Consider the following 22,626-nt stretch of genomic DNA (forward strand, 5'->3'; position numbering starts at 1 on the left):
ATAAATATAAACACCCACTGCTCCTAAGCATAAACATAAACATAAACATTAAGAATAAATTCGCCTTAGAATTAATCACTAAAATAGAAATACATAAAACTAATAAAATAAACGAAAAGAAATAAATAGCTCACTTAGACATTTCAAAAAAATAAATAATAAATAAACTAATATCAAAAATAGTTAACTATTTATAAAAATAATATTGTTGCCTGTTTTTTTTAGTTTTCTTTTTTAGGAAATATAATTTATAAAAAATTGTTTTTCTGAAAGGAATAATAATATATATATAATTAAAAAAATAATTTTTTAAAATGAACAAAACTATAAATGAATAAATAAATAAACAACCAACTACGCGTGCAATAAAACAAATAAACCTATTTAACAAATATTAATTTAACTATAAAAATAAAAATAAATTTTTCTATAGAAATTAATAATAATAATAAACAAAATCGAGATACATATCGTCGAATTATTGCTCTGTTATAAACAAACAACTGTTTTAAATAAATTAGATAAAATAAAAACTAATTTTGTCGCACAATTAAACAGTGTGTCTTTGCCTTAATTATTATAATATTTTTTTAATACACAATTTATGGAAAACCTTTTTAATAGAATTATACACAGAGTTTTACATTTTTTTTTTTGGTTTATTGTATTTGTTTTTTTCTCTTAAAATTTCTTATTCAGCTATACAGTATTTTGTTTATTTACATATACACACGTTTTCCAAAAAAGTCTGTCCTATTTGTTGTTGGTTTTTTTATGTTAAATTTTTATATATTTTTTTTCACTTGTCAAATTTTTTTAATTATTAATTTTGGTTGGATTGTTGTTGTTTACGTTTTTTAGGAGAGGGGGGGGGGATAATTACTAAAAAAATTGTCCTGTACAAGAGTTCACCCATTGAAAATTATTATTTACTTATACTCCTATTCATTCGTAACTTTAACAAATTTAATTCAATTTTACTTTCATTTGTTTTTTGTTATTTTATTTTATTTCCTAAGAATTACGATTTTATTTAATTTTTTTTACTATTTTTTTTTTCTTTCATTTAATATATAAATTAGTAACCACTTATTCAACGTTTTCTCCGTAATTTTGGTCGCGATTTTTTAATTATTCTTTTTTTAATTGTACAAATATTAATTTAAATTTTTTCCCTTACACATTAAATTAATTTAATAAAACAAAAAAAATAAGAATTGGTAATTAAAGAAAAATAAAAATTAAGGAATACTAATTAATATATAATATTTTTGGATGATCCTGGAATTTGTCTTGGTTAGGTAAGGTTATTCCAACAATTTTGGAAAATAATTATTATTATTATTATTTTAATTCAATTTAAGTCTTCGATCAATTATCTAGTTTATAAGTTAAATATTTCTCGATTAACTTTTGTTACAGGCAATTAATTATTAGCATTAGTCTTTAATTCATCTACAATAGAAAGCAACCTTAGTTTAAATAAAATCTAGGCCTCGTATTTTTTTATTTCAATACCTACATTTTTTAACTTTTTAAAGGTTGATTTCTAATGTAAAATCTACAGGGTGTTTCAAAAATGGTAATAATACCGTAGTGGAACCCTCTGTACTTCGGCCTTACCACCCTTTTCCAAACCTTCACCCTGTACAGACATTTTTATCAGAATATTTTCATGGGAAATTCCTCTCTCTGTACAGTAAGTTTTCGAACGCCAAATTATCGAATTTGAATTAAATTTATAGGATATTTAATTAACCTTAATATATTTTTTTAAAAAACAAACAAAATCCAGGGTATCCAATAAGATTAATTATAATTATAATTATAGAAAAAACCTGACACATAATTTTAAATTCTTGACTAGAAGAGTTTAAAAAAACTTATCCGAAATAATGTAACCATAGCAACAAAACGAAATGAAGTATATAGGAATTTTATGGCAATATACTTAATTAATTAATTTATTTATTATTTATTAAAAACATTGGGAATTACTTATGAAGGCACCCAAATTTTACGCAAAATCAATTAACCAATAAACTCTTTTTGAGCTTGGACGTTAATTATAGCTAATTAACTACACGAGGTGTGTTCCTTTGCATTACTATAATAATATTAATTTTAATCGTAATTAAGTAGCGTCTTACATTTATTTACGGTGAAAAATTAAATTAATTTAATTCTGATTCTGCGTAAAATTTGTTTGTTGTCATAAATTTATTGTATTATTTGAATCCCCAGTTTCGTAAATAATTTCCATAGATGTCGCGTTATTATTATTATTATTATTATAGTTTTTAATTATATTCGAAAGATAATATAAGATTAAGTTGATATGTCAAAATTAAAGTTTCGCCTACTTTTAGTTAGCACTTGGTTAAGTTAATTGTTAAAAAAACCTCAGGGGAAATTCCAACTTATCAACTTATTAGTTAATACAAACGTCATCCAATCCCTCTTAATTAACAGAATTCAGAGTAATTACTACTGAATCTACAGAATGGTTCAAAACAGGATGGTTACTAGTACAATTTGTTCTATTGGAAATCAACTTTGAGTCGAAATTGTTCTATGACATTTCGCCCTAAGTTCTGATTAGACTGATTTATATATGACCCCTTAATTAAATTAGCATCGTCTAGTTTCAATTTCTTACGATAAATTTAAGGGGTTATCCATAAAATACTCCAATCATGACAGGAAAACGTTAACCCAAGGTCAAAAGGTCATATAAGTTAAATTAACGACTCAAAATTGATTTCCCATAAAACGAACTGTCATACCGCATTTTATATTGAATAAGCAAGGATATAAAAACATAGTATCTGCCACTACAACCAGCTTGTTAAGAAAAAAAAATTATTATAACTAAAAATTAAAAAAAAATTCCAAAATAGTTAAGAATTTCCCCTGGTTGGTTTTATTAAAACCATTCATTTATTCCGCACCCTGTTTTATTATATATATATCTTATTTAAAAAGGCCACTTATTCACTAGAATATAATAATTAATGCCAGGTTACATTACGAGCCTAATAAAATAAATTTAGAAACTAAAAAATAATTATTTTGCGAAAATATTTAGTTAGAAAACCTAATATTTTTTTCTTTTAATAAATATCACTAAAACAAATAAAAACCTCCAATTTATTTTGGTTTGGGAACTTTTATTACTTTGAAATTTATATATACTTTTTCCCCAATCCCAAAATCCTTTTAAGGTTCAGTCGGTTCAATTTATGAAGAATAATAAATAATTTAACCGAGTTTTTATTTATAATGCTTGTTGTATTTTTTTTTTTTTTTTAATGTTTCAATGGTGAAGTTTTCTCGCGCATTTAGTGCAACATTAACCAAATTTTCTTGCGGTTGTTTTTATTTTTGGGGGAGTAAAATTTGGAGAAAGCGTTCAGTGGGAAGTTTTTTTTTGTATGTTTGTTTATATAACTGCGGTTGAATTTTGAGTCGCGTCAATTTATTCCCTGGATTGGTAAAAAAGGATGTATCCAGATTCAGACGTCTTCTGCGTGTCCGATGTCAGACCGTAGAAATCCTCAATTGCTGACGCGTCGATTTTCTGGTTAAAATTTATTTACAAATTATGTAATTTTTAAGTTATAAAGTGTTTTTATAACGAAGTGCGTAGCATCTTTGTAAAGAGAAGTAGTAAGGCTATACTTAAAATACCATGCAGCCTCTGAAGTACAGAGTGGTACTAAGAAGGGGCGTGACGTCGATATTGGAATAGTCTAAATTGTATGGCCTGAGCTAACGACTTCCAAAATGGTCCCCAAAACCGAGGTACAAGATAGGAGGGTGTGACGTCACAAGAAAGTTCGTAGTACAAGACTACTTCAAGATTAGGGCTATACCAGGGCTCCCAGCCAATAACCCCAAAAAAATATAGGTATTATAGGTTCAAAATTGTAAATTTATAGGTTTTTTATAGGTTCAAAATTGTAAATTTATAGGTTTTTTATAGGTTCAAAATTATAAATTTATAGGTGTTTTATATGTTCAAAATTATTAATGTATATAGTTATAAAAATATGATCAATAGTTAATCAACTTTGGACGAGTAGTTAATAGTGTAGTAACTAAATTATTTACCATGAAATTTTTATAGTTAACTACCTTACATTTTTTATAATTATTTTAAATGTCAGGTACTTTAGAATTTGGACTAGTTCAGGGTTACCACGAAATTTTAAGATACAAATTCCCGGACTTTTCAGATTTTGTCCGACTTTTATTACGATTTTCCCTGACATGTTTAGGCCCAATTGTCATTATAGAGAGCTTTCCTTGTCCCAAGTCGTACCGCTGTTCTTGTAGCCATATTGGGTAGTCTCAGCTTCATTCCTGCTTTAAACCCACCAATATGGCAGCGTAAATTATGTCACGAGACTAAGCTCCTCCTCCAACTAAAAGCTCTCTATTCCAAATAACTAGACGATTGCATTTAAATCGTCTTTTTGAATATTGAACTTAAAACATTGCGGAGCGAGCGAAGCGAGCGGCGCGATTTTTGTGTCTGGTTAAACGTGATCTCGCTAAAACGGCGTTTAAAACGACACCTCCTCATAAAAATAATAAAAAATGTTGGATTGTTTTTGAACTTTCGTAGTGTTTTTTAACCATTATATCCAAAATATAGGTATTATAGGATAAATTTACGAATTATAGGTTTTTATAGGACCATCTCGGAATTATAGGTATTTATAGGTATTATAGGTACTCTGGGAGCCCTGCTATACTCTTCTAGGGAAGCTTTGAGGGAGGAGCTAGAATAATAATTTTATTACGTCAGTTCCTGACACTTAGCGTTGCAACGTCACTTGCGACTATAATGCCCATGCGCTAGGAATATAAACAAGACGACCATCCAATGAAACAGTCCAAAAACGTAAGAATTATGACGCGTGACGGAGAGAACTCAAGCCACGCCCACAAAACCCGCAGAGAAAATAACGTGGAAAATATAGTGGGGGGGGGCAAAATTATTCCAATTATCTGTATATATTCCTGCTGAAACTGACGTAAAAATTCAAATTGCGGTGACTTAACGAACGTAATTGCGTCAAAATTTAAAAGCAGACGATTCGCATAATCAGACACAGGTAAATAAAGTAAATAAATAAACGACTGTCGTAATAGCATCCCTTTAATTTCTTGGAAACCATCCCGGGTGGTCTCAGCCTCAATAGATCACGCGATTTAAACGAACGATTTAACATATTTTGCGTCGAGGTTAAACACCTTAATGAAAATTCTGAAAAGTCCCCCCCCCCCTTCCCGGCTGTTGAAAAATAATTAGTTAGAGGAGCCCCAAAACTCCGCCACGCCCCCTTTTAACGAAAAGGCGACGAAAACGGACGGAAATGATTAATTTCGATCCAAGGCCCTTAATTTGTTTAAAGGGAGCCCCGAACCGCATTGTCTACGACACAAACTCTATACACCCAAAAATGAAACTGCTATAGTTGGCTCGGGGAAAACTCTGGTGGTGCCATACAAATATCATTTTCAATCTGATATCTTTTAATTAAAAATTCACCCATAGCGCAAAAGCCGTGGTAAAGAACTGAGACGCCATTTTCAAATACATATATATATCCTAGTAAAATAACACCAAAAATCAGCGTTCGGAAATTCCTGCCGGCACCATATTTAATAATTAGTAATAAACCACAGTTTTTTGACATCGGGGATTAAATCAGAAACAAGTTGGGAAGGCTAATAATTATGTTCCACTCCATTTACCAAAAGAGTTTGGTAATCGTACTAAAAGAGAGTTCTGGTTATCGCTCAAAAAAGAATATGATACCATTAATTGCAGAGTCAACTAAAGCACTAGGTACCAAGAAGTGATATATTAGGGAGAAGGTATAAATGTCCAGCTTTATCTCCAGTCCAAACGTATAGTTGGTCCGGAGTTAATCCCCGCCCCTAAATTACAACCAGCATCTCATTGGCTCTTGAAAACTGACGTCAGCGCGACGCGAATAACGAAAATTACAATCATATTTTCCGACTGAGGAGAGGCTGCGAAATAGCCCGGCCTCCTTTCACTCCCCCCCCTGGTATTTTGAAAGGGGAACTGGGACTATGGTGTGTGCGAATACTTAGGCATCTTAAACCTTCTCCCTAATAAACTATAGATATCACTTCTTGGATTGGTACTTAACAGATAAGGAGTGTCCTTGCTTAAAGTATTATCTTCGCGTATTAGATGATGGTTGGGACTGAATACGGTAGTGCCCATCCATTTAATGACTTTTAAAAGGCGCCGTCGAAGTTGGGAGCAGGGGCGTCTGCGGGTTTTAAAACTAATTAGGCTTAACACCGCAGCGGCGGCTATTAATATAAATAATTAAAAATATCTCTCCAAGTTCCGCGTACATACAGCAGCAGCGTCTGCTCCTAATGAGGGACGACGTTTAAAGGTTCGTTTCCTAAACACGATATACGCGTGAAAAGATTTTTAAATAAAAGTATAGTCAGTCTAGAACAGAGAGAGAGGGATAATTATTGAATTAAATTTTTAACATTCCCAAACACGTTACACGGGGCGCCAAAGTACCCAGAAATCGCCTCGAGGTTGATACCGTATTTTATTTAACTATTCGACGACACAAACTTTTTAACTGGAGATCCAAGTCACCATAAATTATATTTCTACAGAAAAAAAATGTTGTGGTTAAGTCTTAAGGCCCCTTCAGACTGTAGACCAAAACTTAAGCCTCCGTTCTCGTCATTGCAGCCTTTGCTCGCTTAATTAGACACGTGTCAACAACTACGTAAAAAAATGCGCGGGTTTAGTTTGAAAATAAATTTATAGATTCGTCAGGAAGTGTCGAGATGGCGCCACCTCGTTAGCGCCTTTCATAGCTCACTCGATCATGTTCCACTATATGAAAAGTGTTAGGATTCTTTAGGTATTTGTAATTTAGTATTCAAAAGCCTTGGTTCAAAAATCCATATCTATATAAATCAAAGTCCTGACTGACTGATAATCAACACCCAGCCCAAACCGCTTGCCCGAGAAGGCTGAAAATTTGCAGGAACCAGTGCAGGAACCTAGTAAGCGGGTGCTAAGAAAACATTTTCCAATCCGATTACCGCTAGTAAATACTATTTATGCCGCTGCGACTCTGTTTAAGTCGTCTAAACACCAAAATGAATTAACCGAAGCTACCGTAAGATTTTAGTGCAGTCTGAAGAGGCTTTAAACACTTTCAAAGGTCGACTTAATTAAACGTAAATCGTTTAAAAGTTTCTTATCTGATTTTTATGGTTTGATATAAATTGTGTTTGTCCAAGGTTTGTAAGTTTTTAAAACAGGGTAGTTTCGCAAATAGAGAGAGAGAGAGAGAGAGACTAATTTAAAGATAGTTGAACGTGTGGTTTTAAAGTTAATTAAGCAGCAAGGCTGTTTTCAGCTATTAGCATAATCGATTGAAAGGTTTAATTTAGTGTTTAAATATTGCAAATTAAAAGTCAACACATTTGTTTTACTATTTGGCCTAGATTTTGTTTAGCTTAAATATAAATTGAAAAATCCAATTTATCCCGCAAAGTTCAATCAAAATAAACTATCAAAAACAGAAGCAAGCCATATTTTCAGAATCCGTTCTTACGTCAAACAACTAACAAAAATGAAGATTAATTATAAGACATTTTAATTAAACCTCGATGGGTCGTGTCAGACACACTTAAGTCAAGGGATCGGACACTAACTTGTTTTCTTTAGACTCTGAGGAACATCTGTTATGTGCATATCCAAACCCGTAAATTAATTAAGATATGGCTTTCTTCAAACAATACGGACAAAATTTTAGCGCAGGACACTGGACATTGTCCAATAAAATTTTAAAATGTCCCATTTTTATTAACTAAAACTGGACCGTTTAACCAATAAATTTTCCGAATTTTTTATAGCTTGACTATGAAGATGCGACACTATTTTAAGCACACTCCAGTGGACAATGTCCTGTAAATCTTCCAGTAAAAGGGGGTGGGCTCACTGGACACATGTCCCATACGAAATCTTTCTAATTTCCGGCCCTTGTCTACTCTAAACCCGACATAGAGCAGACGACACTGTGCCCCCAATCTTTTGAAAAGGATCACTTTCCTCTGGTCCAAAACCAGTTTATTAATTGCTTGGACTAGTTTTTTAATTCAAGAAGTGGAGGTTACTGGTCCTCGGGACCAGTTTATTAATTGCAAATCTATAGGAGAACAAGGGCTGGGACCAGTCCGGAGACCAGTAAATTATTTTGGGCACTAGGGGGTGGGGGGTCACTGGTCCCAACTTACCTTATTTCCTTTCGTAAAACATTTTAACGATACGTCAACTGTTAGACCCCTCAAGTCCCATCAAACCTAACCTCCTCAATATATCAAAGCCAATCCTCGAGCTCCTTTTGGCTTCAAGCACATCAGATATAGAAGACGACGGGAGGCACAACTTTCTTTGTCCAACCATAACAATATGTTTTAAGAGTGAAAGGTTTTCTTAACAACCTATCCTGATGGTAGTGACAGATTAAGTTGAAACTCCATAATTCAGTTTGATGTCTTTTGGGGCGGTCATCCCCCAAAACTACTTAGGGAGACGAGGGAGGCCCTTCTATCTCTTTCCCCAATCTTTTGCGTATTCGGTTTTTGATCATGTTATTTTATTTAGAGGTTAAATTAAGGGCTCACGTACTAACTATGATATTTTCAAGTGGACCTTAGTTTCATTATTATGTTTAAAATAAAGAAAATAGGATTTGATTAGATTAGATAAGGCAGTGAGTGTTCTAACAGCGTTGCACCACATTTTTCATTTTGTAAATTCAAATGCCCTGATTTATACAGCAAGGTTGGTTTCCACTGACCGTTTGATTGCCTTTTTGGCGCATGCGCTGTAGGATTGGGGGATCACGAGAGTGCGCAGATTTAGCCAGGGATCAACCCCCTTGTATGTCCAGATACTGAGAGTCATACCATTTACACATGAAGGCCTAGGCTACTTTTTGACAAAATAAAATGCAGACTACTTTGTCTTGAAAGTAGCCTATTAGATCTCCTTGTGTAAATGGTATGAATCCTTCTAACCTCACAACCATGTATGTGTACCCGAGTTTTAATAGTTTACCAGGCACTGTATCAACCCTTTTTAATTAATTAGTTTACTGGTTGGTTTCGAAGAAAACACGGATACGGAAAACGATCAAGAGCCAACCAAGCCTTTGTCGCTTTTAAGATAAGGTTTTTTGCCAATTCATTTATTTTTTTTGTTGTGAAATTGTTTCGATTAATGAACCCATATCCTTGATTGTACAGTTATTTCGCTATTGTTTGCAAATTATTTGTTATTTTTAAACAAATTCCTAGGATGAGATATTTTGCCTGTCGCATCCTAGTAATACATTCAAAGGGTTGATTTTTTGGTGTTGAAATAAAATTCACTGGCTTTTATCATTCCAGAACAAAGATCATGGGTCAGTCACTCTTCAAACAAGTCATGGAATTTTTATAATCTATATTAAAGCTATAGTATTTCTTTTTTTTTTTTTCACAAAAGATTGTTCTAGAATCGCAAATCTTTGTCTTTACAAAAACATGTTTTTAAAATTTAACACCGGAAATATTTCTAAACAATAACAACAAATAAAGGGTCAAAGTTCAAATACCGGCTCTTACCAACAAACTAAGAAAACTAGACTTGTTTGCGATGGAATTTTTTTCTTTTTTTTGGAATTTTATTCCAATATCATACTTTTCCTTATCATATTACTTATGGTAGCCCTCAATATTTAATCCGTATCATCAATGTTTGTTTGTTCACTGGACAAAGACGAATAAAGTCAAAACCAAAAGATAGCATATTTCTTAAGCTCTTTTGCAATCTCATCGTTCACCTTTCCATAATGGACGAACGAAAAGTGCATTGTATGTATTATTAGGGAAAGAATTTCCAGAAAAGCAAGGGTACTCGAAAAATCGGTACTTTTATTTACCAAGCTATCGAAGAAAATGCTAGAACAATCTAAGACCCTTAGTGACTGTGCATGTCCTCTCTTACTGCCACGCCCACTGGTCTCTTGTATTCAAATAAAATACTTAGATAAGCGCTTTTTGCTCTACATTGACGCAAGTTCCGCTTCAATACAAAGGAAAATACGGTAGGAACATAGGACTATTTAAAAAATGCACTAAGTTGCACTCAAAATGGTAACAAACAATACATGATTCAAGTCAAGAGTTGTTTAACATGGAATAAGCTCCATTAGCAGTTTACCACGGAACTCTGGGACGGTAACCCAATGTCGGTGGTTCAAATCCACTCTGGGGTGTTAAGAAATTATCACCTCAGAGTTCCGTAACAAACAATACAACAAACGAAAAAAAAGGTTTAAAACTTTTGTTACGAAGATATAATATAAGAACATGAACGACTTTAAATTATTTTTCCTAAGGTTAGGACCAACCCACAAACACAGCAGCGATTGCGCATAACGTGACTTCCTTTCCATGTTATAATAATCCTATAGATATTGTCAAGTTCTTCCACCAATAGCTCTATCATTTCGGGAAACTACCCATGACTTCCGAATCTTTTTCGCGATAATTTGCAATAAAAACACGGTCCTTTCTTAGTATTCTTGAGAATGATTATTACGCAATTTAAGGCTCTAATTCTCTAGAGATGAATGAAGGAACTACTTTCTATTTATTATCAAAGCATAACGCATTTCCCATTGTAATAATCGGCTTGGTGTGCAACTTTGGTTGTGAAATGCTTATTGACGACAATTTGCTGGTCGCAACTGGCGTATAAGTTCATAAGATATGTTCCTTCCATAAGTTTGTCACTGGTTACAAACTGGAGCTTGTCATGAAGTGAGGGAGGTAGGTCATAGATTCGAGGTAAAGTGAAGCCTGGTGAGGCGCTGTCAAAGGATTAGTACAGACTAAATAGGACCTAGATGGAATTCCTGCAACATTAATTAACCGAGTTTATGACTTCAATTCTCGCTTCCGTCGTTCTCGAACTAGTTATCTCGAGCTGTAAGTCCCCATCATTATGAAGTATAGTTAGTGTCATACTTATGGAAGGAACCTATCACTTATAAACTTATGAATTTCTAAATAAGCAATTTTCTAAATAGCCAAACATTTCACGCCAAATTGATTTTAAACTATAGTGGTAAATTACCTTTTATAGTAGGCGTTACGAGCAAGCAGACGTCAGACAATGACGTAACGACAAATATGCTAAGTATTTTACGAGCGGAAAGGACCTTGATCAAAAATATAAATATAAAAACTGCAATTCCATGCAAATTTCGGGAGAGAGAGAGAGAGAGATAGAGAGGGTGGAAGACCCCAGAAATTCCCTAGACAACTAGGCGGGTTTAAAATAAAATTTGCATTACGTCTTGTCACAGAAACGAAAACCCAAAGGAAGTTTCCCAATATTTGGTAACTTCGGTAAACGCACTATGTAGGGTAAGAAAAAATCTATCGTTCGATACAAACGCCTCATTAGGTTTCCGCAGGATGTCTATTACGTTAGTTTCAAGTCATTTAATTTTATAGATTAAGAGTATAATAAATTTAAATTGCAATTGAAAGAAAAAATTGTTCATGGTTCCTTGAAGAAATAGGGCTGGCTTTAAGTAGGTTCATGCTAAATGTTTTTCTGATAAGTCAGCTGTCATAAGTTAAAAGGGGTGTATTTAGGGTCAAATCATAAGTTTATAAGTGATATGTTCCGTTCCATAAGTATGACACTACCTATACTTCGTAATGCTAGAGACTTACAGCTCGAGATAACTAGTTCGAGAACGACGGAAGCGAGAATTGAAGTCCTACACTCGGTCAATTAATTTTGCAGGACTTCCATCTAGGCCCTATTTAGTCTGTAAACTAAGCCTTTGACAGCGCCTCACCAGGCGTCGCTTTACATTGAATCTATGACCTACCTCCCTCATTTCATGACAAGTTCTTAGTAACCAATGACAAACTTATACACTGACTATAATACTAAACAGCAGATTCGGAAACAAAGTACTAAGTAGTCCATTGCAAACTTTGAAGCAAGTTTTGTTTAAAATTGCACGTATTTTTATATTCATTGGTGAAACCCGGACGGTGCTAACACCACCACGGGGGGTATATTTGACGTCAAAGTTTGAAAACGGGTGGTTTTTCTCGCCTTGAAAAGGCACACGTGGGTGTTTGCAAAACAAATAGCAACATCGCTTTCAATCGCCAGTATCTCTTATAAACAAAACAAAAACGTAGAAACTTCATTTACGACTGCAATAAACTTTCGCTTGACAAGTGAATTGTGTATTTGCACCCTTTACCTTTTATCATTAAAAGGGAACGTCAATAAAATAAATCTGTTAAGTTATTATAATCATAATCCCTGTAGAAAAGCAAATCGTAGATTGGATGAAATTCCCTCTAATAGAACTCAGCGGGCGACAAAAACCACCGCATTTACGTGCTAAACAAGGCAGGAACTGATAAAAACTTTTTTTATTATCGCCAAAAACGTTTTTCAAGATCCTTCTTTTTACGCAAAATGACGCAATTTCAACAGGAATATTACAAACATTTGAAAATAATAAAATTGTACCCGATGTAGGTTGTTGTAAGTGTATCTTTTAGGGTTTTGTAGCTAAGCAATAATATCTACCAATTTCAAGTCAGTTTTGAAATTGACCTTTCAACTAGCTTTGGAACATCGTAATACTGACCATAACCCTATAATACTCTCCATAAGAATGCAACTACTATAAGGGGTACACCTCTATACACAAGAGGTTTTATTTGCCGTTCCTCCAGTGTTGACAGACAGATTAACAGTTCAAGTTGTTAATTCAGGAGATATAAAAAGGCTAGCAGTTCAGTTAGAGTTTCATTACTTGTTCGAACTGGGTTACGGGTAAGAATAGAGATGACTGTTGGCTATCACGGTTTTTGTTTGAGGAAACCCCCCCCCCCCTCTCAAGGACGCACTACGCATCAAACATACATCCTTTGGACCAATACTTATAGAGGATATGATACGGTTATGCTAACGGAAAGGGGAATTAAATTTATGAGGTGAGGGAACCGTGTCACGAATATAGTTTAAAAGTTAAAACATCATAATATAGGCTTAAAAACAAGACAGGTATTTTCCCTTTAAACAATCGAACGTCATAAAAAACGTACGTACAACCAACCAAAATGGGGGAAAAACCACAATCATATCAGAAAACCCGACTTGTTAACAGTACCGAGAACGCTAGCTAAGCTAACACACTCGTAGATAGGGAAAAGAAGACATTTAAATGTGGGGGGAGGACACAAAAGCAAAACGGTCGTATCCTACAACACAACACTATCGCATCGTATCGGAGATAGCCAATAATACCGCCTACAATTGGAGTTTATTTCTGTCATTTTCATTCGGAATCTAACTAAATAAAGACCCTAAATGTTATCGCTACTATATTTAGAAATAAATATGTGAAAAATGCTTCTTCGTGTCCCACCGTTACGATGGTGATATGTAATGGCAACTAAATCGATACTAATCATCATAGCGTGGATTTTAACCACGGTAATTACGCGTACGTGTTTCGCTAGTGAATCGGGTACTACTTCAAACCAACACAATACTATTTGTAGGAATGAATACTACGAAGCCGAGTATACCAACGAAGACAACACTGAAACTGAAGTATTCGTGGACATTGAAAATTTGGATGATAACATCGCGAACCGCAGTGCTCTACAAAATCTAGAAATACGTGACTCTAATATACCTAAAATATACGACGATTCCTTCAATAATTTTACCAATTTAGTGCAACTAAAACTAATAAACGATAACGTGGTACAAATTTCTACCAACTCCTTCGGTAGCCTAGTCAATTTGCGGTACTTGGATTTAAGTTATAACCAAATATCTAATTTAAATTCCGCCATTTTTAAAAATAACTTAAACTTGACAATTTTGATTTTAAATCATAATCGTTTCGCGACACTAGACGCGTTAATACCGTGTTTGAAATCGGTTACCAAACTTCGCGAGTTGCATATTGGTAATAACAGTTTAACAGGCGACATTACCACCTGGAAAACAACATGGTCTCAACACCTTAAAGTGTTAGACGTATCCTACAACAAAATCACAGTTCCTAATTTCGAAAATTTTACAAGTTTATGCGAAATTAACATCGGTGGTAACAGATATACAACCGAGGATTTGACTAAAATTTTATCAACTTTAAACCGGACCTCCGTTAAGGTATTGTTACTTGGTAATAGTGTCAAAGGCGAGATTTCAAAAACGAACCAATACCCAATAATATACGAAGACACGTTTCCCGTATTCCCAAATTTGGAATATTTGGACTTAACAAACGCGCAAATCGCGGACATACGTAATAATTCATTCAAGGGAAAAATGCTCCAATTAAAAACGTTAATATTACGCCACCACTTCCTAAATGAAATCCCTAACGAACTTAGAGGATGCCCGCACTTAATACATTTGGATATAACGTACGGTCAAAGCCGTCAAGAAGAGTTCAACCTTAAGACCAACGTCAATTACGATATGCCTAACTTGGAAACATTAGATCTCAGCGCCAACAAAATCTCCTTAGTACCTGCCAACTCTTTTACGGGCCTACCTAACCTAAAATCCCTTCAACTAACAGACTGTCAAATCGTTAAACTCGAACCATTCGCCTTCAACAACCTACCACGTCTTAAAACCTTAAACATATCCCACAACCTAATGGACGAAATCGTCAACGACACTTTTGCCAACTTGGACGAATTAGAGACGTTAATATTAGACCGAAATAACCTAAAAGTTTACCCTCACAACGACCCATTTGTCAAACTATACAAAATGAAACGTTTGAGCTTCCGGTACAATTCATTGTGCGAGATATGGTGGTATTTATTACGTAATCAAATTAATTTAGAATATATGGACGGTCGAGATAATAAGTTAGAATCGTGGAAAATAAGGGCGCTTTACAACACGACGAAGTTGCGTACGATATTACTTCAAAAGAACGAAATAACCAAAGTAAGTCAACCCATGTTGATCGACTTGGTAAACATCCCTCGTGTTGAACTATGGGACAACCCCTTCAATTGCAGCGATTGCGATTTAGCCCAAACACAAAATTGGATACAAAATCGTTCTAAACCAAGTGATTTTCGTCTATTCAAGTGTCTACACGGTAACAAAACCGGCGTTAATTACTTAGTAAACGCCACGTTACCCGTATCGTGTCACGTGCCAATTACAAAACAGTCCTTGGTGTTACCAATAAGTATTACCAGCGTGGTATTAGTCTTAATTACGCTAACAATTACCTATACGGCGTACAGGTTACGCTGGTTCACGAGATATTACTATTACGTCTTTTGTATACGCGGGAAACCTCAATTAAACAATGGAGATTATTTATATGACGCGTATATCTCGTACTCCAAGAAGGACAGTGATTGGTTGAACGATACATTCCTAAAGAATTTGGAAACTAATCGAACTAAATTAAAGTTTTACGTGCGGGAACGCGATAACGAAGTGGGACATCACGTCATAGATAACATTCTAGAAGGTATGGAGCACAGTAGGTATTTTGTCGCGCTGGTTAGCGATAATTATTTAAAAAGTTGTTGGAGAATGTGGGAATTAAAACTGGCCGTTAGCAGAGCCGTTAAGGAATATAACCCGAATATAATCGTGATTAATTTGGACGGGTCGTCCGAAAGGGCAACTAATAAAAGCGTCAAACACGCAATTGCCACGCAAGTGTATTTAAATTGGTCGGAAGAATCGATTAAACAGAAGGTAGTCATGGAGAAAATCACTCAGAAATTAAGTTGTCAAGTAAAATCGAGTCAGGGTGTTATCTCGCATGTATAATCAACGTTTAACCCATCCCTTTTTTGATATAATCTTCATCATTATTGTCGAATTAATTCATAATGTAAATAATTATAAAATTCATTTCGAGCAGCTCAAGTGCTAAAATTGTTTAATGTTTTGGGGGGGGGGAAACTAAAGTATAATTTTGAATTAATATATTTTTTCAATAAATTTTGAGTTTTGACTTATTGTTTACATTTTTGATTTATGGGTACTATATTTTTAAAGACGTTACTTTAAGCATGGGAATGTAACACGGTGATTTTATGAGAACATAGATAGGACTGAACATAATTTATGAGCATGGTCGAAAACGTGTGGCTATTTCATAAAATAAAATGATCTAATAACATCAAAGTGGTGCAATTGTCGCCAGTTGTAAAGAATCAATACAATAATGAAGACATAGTGAGCTAAGTCCACCAGGGACAAAAACCACGTGACATGTCGCCTATATTGGGGGGGGGGGGGGGTCTAGATTGTATTTCTATAGCTTAAGATGTCGGCTTCCAAAATGGTGACAAAAATCTTAAGCTCTCGACTTCCAATATGGTCGCCAGAACCGAGATAAGAGGGTCTGCCATCACTACAAGTTTCCTAGTATAGAGTGGTACTGAGACGGGAGGAGCTACCGTAGGGGGGGGGCGTGACGTCAATATAGAGCTATCTCAATAGTGTGTTACCACGAACTTTGTAGTGACGTCACATGCTCTTATCTCTTAACTTATTTTCAGGCGACCATATTGGCAGTCGCGAGACGTCGTCAGCTTGGGCAATACAAATTCGGGACCCAATATTGACGTCACAGTTTTTCCCCCCTAGCTTCGTGGTAGCACACTATTGTGACGTCAGTGCCTTAGTAAAACGTTACGGGCTTAGGTTTGGCAGTGGGCAGCCATGTTCGGTACCGCCGTAGGTTCTATGGGCAAATAACACGGGTGACGTCACACTAAGGCTCTATTGGTAGTCTAAATTATATGGCCTGAGCTGAGGACTTCCAATATGGTCGCCCCGCCAAAACCAAGGTTAGAGATGACGTCACCTTGGAAGATCTAATTGTTTATCTTTACCTTGCTGTGTGTATATATATATATATATATATATATATATATAATAAAGGATAAACAATTCCAGTGAATTGAAAAAGTCCGTTAAATTCTCAATGTCATTTTAGGTTGTCAATTAAACTGACATATTTAAATTTCCCAATTCTAAACTATTGTGTCTACTATAGATCTAGCTATCTGCAAAACAATGGTCCAATTTAAGCAGCATCACTGCCCAGTGCTAAATTCAAATACATATCCTACATTTCCTTCCACTACCCCATACAATACACCCAATTAAAAATGTTTACGTAAAATTCTCAAGTCCAAGTTGATTTGCTTGGTGTTCAATTAATTTTCAGATATGTCAGTGTCAAGTAAGTTTGTTAAGTTTGTCGCGATAATTGTCTAAATTAACTATATTTAGAAATGAAATAAGGACAAAAAAAAGAAGAGATGTTTGATAGAAGAGTGGTGTGGCTTACCAATCTTACCTCTACAATGTCGTCATCAAAAAGTAACCAGAGGCCATGGCTTTTGACTATGCAGATGTAATGACCACGGTTTGGTCCACTGCCGCAATGGATCACAACAGCTACCAGGTCGTACAGACGATCAGGGTTGTAAGCATCGTCCGACTGAACAAAGACAAAAAAAAATAACTCTTAAATCACACTAACATAGTTAATTTCATTTCCATGTGTCAAGAAAAAGTGTTAAAGGATATAGTTCAGGTAACATAACCCTATACCTTAAAAGAACAGCCTTTTTCTAAATATAAAAGGAATTAAAAATTAAAATAAATGAGCTCTTATTACAATATGATAATTAGTACATTACATTTAATTAGTCTTAAAGATGATCAAGGACCACTGCGCCATCGGCCATTTTGGTTTAATGGCGTCTGCTAGCCAGAACCACCTACCTCTACAGGATTGGTTGAATTCTCACAGGTTGAGAGAGTTAAGGGTAAGGTGGGTTCAGGCTAGCAGACGCCACTAAACCAAGCGGATTAGTACATTTAATTAGTCTTAAAAATAATCAAGGACCACTGGCGCCATCCGCCATTTTGGTTTAGTGGCGTCTGCTAGCCAGAACCTCATACCTCTACAGGATTGGTTGAATTCTCACAGGTTGAGAGAGGTAAGGGTAAGGTGGGTTCTGGCTAGCAGACGCCACTAAACCAAGCGGATTAGTACATTTAATTAGTCTTAAAAATAATCAAGGACTACTGCTCCATCCGCCATTTTGGTTTAATGGCGTCTGCTAGCCAGAACCACCTACCTCTACAGGATTGGTTGAATTCTCACAGGCTAAGAGAGGTAAGGGTAAGGTGGGTTCTGGCTAGCAGACGCCACTAAACCAAAATGGCGGATGGCACAGTAGTAATTGATTATTTTTAAGACAATTAAATGCTAATTAATTATCATATTGTAATAAGAGATAATTTATTTAGATTTTCCTTTTATATTTAGAACAAGGCCCTTCTTTTAAGGTATAATGTTGTGTTACCAGAATTTGTCCTTTAAAATGTATAAGGAAGGACACTAAGTGTGGAGTGAAATAAAGATTGAGTGTTTGTTAAATGAAACCAAAGAATGTTTAATAAGATTGTTTTAAAATAAAATAGTGTAGGGAGTTTGCATAAAGATTTAGTGTTCTCAGTTGTTTACTGAATAAATAACTAGCAGTGTGTCATGTGATACTTATCACTTTGTACTAGTAAAAATATTTACCGTGTTAAATAGGCGAAGTTCTAGTGGGAAGACAACCCTGTAAGACAACTTGGTGTGTCGGTTTTGCTGTTCCATATATTTGAAACGTTTCAGATGTAAGGCAAGAATCATTGGTAATTTCTTCACCCTCATTCTGTCAAAATAAATAATAATAATAACAATTATTCTAAATTAGTTATCTAATCACTAATCAGAAAATGAATGCAGAAATACATTAATTGGCCTTATTCCTGATCAACGCCACTGAGGCGTAGCGGCGACTTTTGGAACTATAATAATACGATAGCCAATTACAGGTGGCGTGGGTGGAGTCTGATGGATCCTAGCCAAGGCTTAACAAGCGATATGGTTTCAAAAGTATTAAAAGTTGATTTTACCTTTCTTATTCTGTCTAATATTATAAAATAAGACTTTCGGAGTAAGTTTTCATTCGATTTTGGTCTATTTGGAGATTATTAGGTTCATAATAATTAGTTAAAACGTGTTTTTTGAAGTTGAAGCGGTAATAATCAAAACAGAGAAAATAACAGATCTCCATCAGAGTATGTCGACTAAAGCGCCACCTGTAATTGGCTACTGTATTATTATAGTTCCAAAAGTCGCCGCTACGCCTCGGTGGCGTTGATCAGGAATAAGGCCAATTTAGGGGGCGCGTTTTTTACCTTTTCTGAGCTTCTTGTTTACTACAACAATTTTCGCAATAATACTTATGTTCAGAACATAATGTTTCTGTATTGCTAAAACCCCGTAAACAATGGCTAATTGACGTATTTTGATCTACATCAACGGATAAATCCAAAAAATCTTCATCTTTACTGCTAACCTGCAATAAAAATAATTAGATAACTTAGTAATTGTAATTACTGTCCTCGTAATTATCTTTCAATGATTAAATTCTCACCGTTTCACAATTTAAACACCTAGTTTCATTTGTTAATGTCCCTTGGAAGATATCATGAACCCACGTAGGATCAGGTTTAGTATTTGACTGTTGCTGATTTTGAGACTGAATGTGTGGAGGCTGGTGAGGGGGTTCTCCATTTAGGACACCCATTTTTCCTTTTGCATTCGTTTGGTGTTGTTTTTCTGCTGTTAACATTCCAAAAGCACCACACATTACATTAAGAACACGTTTTAAATGTTTACAACTTCAGTTTTTCAAACATTTACGCGAAATAAATGATTAAAAACCACGGGCATACCTTGTAGTATGTCAGCTATCGTGTTTAGTAAATAATTGAGAAATTCGTGAGCATCTTGCTGCATATAATTGTCAAAAAGGTCATTTTCTTTCCGTAACCTAGCAATGAATTTTTTGGGAGCTAAAGTGCCGGTTTTCTTTTTCTGGGTGGCAATATTGTAGAAAAGATCAGCCAGACACGTTAATAATGTTTCTTTTGTCCTCTTATTTTTGGCTTTATAATCAAGGACTTTATCACGAAATGGTTTGCAAAAATACAGTGCTTGTAAAACGGAATTGCAATAACAGGTGTTGCCAAACTGTAAGGGTGTTAAGATACAGTTTAAATTAAAACCTACACAAGTTTTGAAATTTAAAACTTGGTTAAAAATGGGTGCATAAATTCCTTACATTAACAAGCCCGAAGTAATGTTCGTTGGAGGGGAATTGATCTTGACCAATCTCTTTCTCCAACTGAGAGGCGTTGGCTCCCTACAAAAACGAGTCATACATTTAGAAACCTTAATGTGTTTGTGTACAAATACTGGTTATGGTTAAGAATATGTATTAAGTGGTTTGTAAATCAATGTGCTGTGTATATACGTAACAATTTTATCACACTAATACAGAAATAATCCATAAAACAGTACACTAGTGACTAGTAGTGATATTTTCTACACCCAATTTGATCATACTTCATGGTTTCACAATACATATAACCAATTTTAAGATTGTCAACAGCATTAAAGGACTATTTTAAGGTAAAATGTGACCTAATCTCTACACTACACATATCTTTTACATAAAATATAATAGTCAGTCGCTATATATCTAATTTAAATAGTTTATGTAATAATATGAATAATTAAGACCAAGGCTTAGCAAAGCTACTTTCGAACCCGGTCTTTAGGCTTAGTGATTGCTGCATAGACAAACACTCCTTAAGCCATCAAGCATATTATAAATTAATATTATTACATAACGGAGTTTTCACTTTATAATTTAATGTTAAATTTAAAGCATTTACCATTATGAAGCCCCACAAATTCTATTTTCTTTCTTCATTACATTTGGACTACAGTATCCTAGCCACTGACGACGCCATTTTGATTTTTACTTTTTGCTTTTTTGTTCGCAAAATGATAACATTCGTAAGAATTGAGCTTATGTACAGCACCTGGCGCGAAATTCGGATGTGGAAAATCCGCCAAACCATTTTCAAGACAACTTTGTTGCGTTTTGTGTTAAATGTTATATGAAAAACAGGTAATTTATTAACTTTTTGACACTCGAGGACAAAATTGGAATACTGTCGAGGTTAAAACCAAACCGACAACATCTCAACGACTACAAACTCCACTTATATACTATCTTAATTATTTCTAAGGGGCAAACAAAGTCCGTCTTCAGCTTGAAAATTAATAAATCTAGCTTTATCACTTTAAGACAACAGTAGGATAAGGTTTGTAATAATATAATAAGCAAGAGGCTCACGCGTGGCTTAAAACGTCTGTCGCCTTTCACCAAGTTTTTCGCGCGGCAAAGCTAGTCATGCACCGGAAGTCGGGCAGACTTTGAGAATGAAGAAAATATAGTAAAAATATTCTTTCTTTCTTTTTCTAGAGAAGTAGAAACAGAGAATTCCTTGTCTAGAAGAAAAAGCCCCCAACTTTTCAAGCTAGCGTTAAGACTGATAAAAATCCACCAAAATTTATTACCAAAAATACCAACTGAGAGATAAATTTCCAAACGCCACTTTGTTGTTATTATTTTCTTTCCCAAATTAGCCTAGATTATCTCATTTTGCGGTTTGTTAATCGATAAGTTTAATTAGGCTTAATTAAAGATTCGTTTTGCAAAAAAAAGTACATTGGAAAACCGAATTTTAATTAACATTTCTGAACACGTCACATTGCTCAAAATATTATGTTCCTTGCCACTCAGTTTTAAAGGTTATTTAGATGCAAAACGCAAAAGAGTTGAGGTCAGATTCTCTCACCTGAGGTGTGGGGACATTGCACTTCCGATAATGTTCAATCAACATTAAAGAATGCAAACACATTAAAATCCAATTTCGCACCATAACCTCCCAGGGTGTATTTATCATCATAGACGCTGGATACTCCAAAAATAATTTAAATATACGAATACATAATAATTAAATTGTGTCTTAACGCCTAGAGCTGTCAACCCTTTGACTTTAAGTGCAATACCGGTATGCAAATCATAACCGAGTACAATTTGAATAAAAACTAATGAAATATACACGTATCATTATAAAAAAAATGTTACCATGGGGATATAATTACACGGTGATATCATAAAGCCATGAATTTTGGTAATTTCACCAAGAATATGAAATGATTGAGAAGATAAGGTGCGCGATTTATACCATTTTTCCCTATGGGCCACAAATTACAAGGGATAGATGTAATTTTAGAAGCAGGAATGGAGAACGGGGCTAGTATTTACTTCAGTCCGACTCATAGCCCAGTATAGAGGCCCTCCCTCCAACACGTAACGAAAAGTTTAAATTATCTTATTGACTCAGTTAAACTACGTTTTGATGACGTTGCTGACGGGGACGGCGAAAAATACATAATTCCTTTTTACCTCTGTCGCCATGACCATCCTTTTCTTTCATACCCTCCCCCTTGTCCCGTGGAAGGGGGCCCGGGACTTTGACGCGCGCACAGATTACTCTGTTGT

The 22,626-nt window shown here is 34.7% G+C and overlaps 2 protein-coding genes and 1 long non-coding RNA gene across 6 annotated transcripts in view; 1 reads left to right on the top strand and 2 right to left on the bottom strand.

The window, feature by feature from the left end:
- Positions 1-601: 601 nt before the first annotated feature.
- On the bottom strand, positions 602-21,104 carry Usp12-46 (Ubiquitin-specific protease 12/46). Of its 4 annotated transcripts, none has more exons than XM_089870008.1 (8): positions 20,945-21,104; positions 20,329-20,409; positions 19,940-20,237; positions 19,639-19,823; positions 19,400-19,560; positions 18,738-18,870; positions 17,496-17,639; positions 602-3,580 (listed from the first exon to the last, which is right to left on the bottom strand). In XM_089870008.1, exons 1-8 carry the CDS (start codon positions 20,945-20,947, stop codon positions 3,479-3,481), a joined length of 1,107 nt encoding a protein of 368 aa, XP_089726134.1. In that variant the 5' UTR covers positions 20,948-21,104; the 3' UTR covers positions 602-3,478. The 4 variants fall into 4 exon arrangements, with proteins under 4 accessions (XP_089726134.1, XP_089726132.1, XP_089726133.1 ...); XM_089870006.1 differs by having other exon boundaries at positions 17,487-17,639; XM_089870007.1 differs by having other exon boundaries at positions 19,639-19,826.
- Positions 13,405-16,069, top strand: LOC149690468 (uncharacterized). The gene has a single exon (XM_089870002.1). It carries the CDS (start codon positions 13,571-13,573, stop codon positions 15,950-15,952), a length of 2,382 nt encoding a protein of 793 aa, XP_089726128.1. The 5' UTR covers positions 13,405-13,570; the 3' UTR covers positions 15,953-16,069.
- An 809-nt stretch (positions 21,105-21,913) lies between the features above and the next one.
- LOC149690469 (uncharacterized) overlaps positions 21,914-22,626 on the bottom strand; it is a 104,164-nt gene continuing 103,451 nt past the window's right edge. The window contains exon 4 of the long non-coding RNA XR_016383747.1: positions 21,914-22,039. This is a non-coding gene — a long non-coding RNA (uncharacterized LOC149690469). The remainder of the gene's footprint in view (positions 22,040-22,626) is intronic.

The sequence above is a fragment of the Phalangium opilio genome, unplaced genomic scaffold (genome assembly GCF_054372755.1).
Source record: "Phalangium opilio isolate 3A_F unplaced genomic scaffold, DU_Popi_V2 ptg000031l_1, whole genome shotgun sequence".
In the NCBI taxonomy this organism is placed as follows: domain Eukaryota; kingdom Metazoa; phylum Arthropoda; class Arachnida; order Opiliones; family Phalangiidae; genus Phalangium; species Phalangium opilio.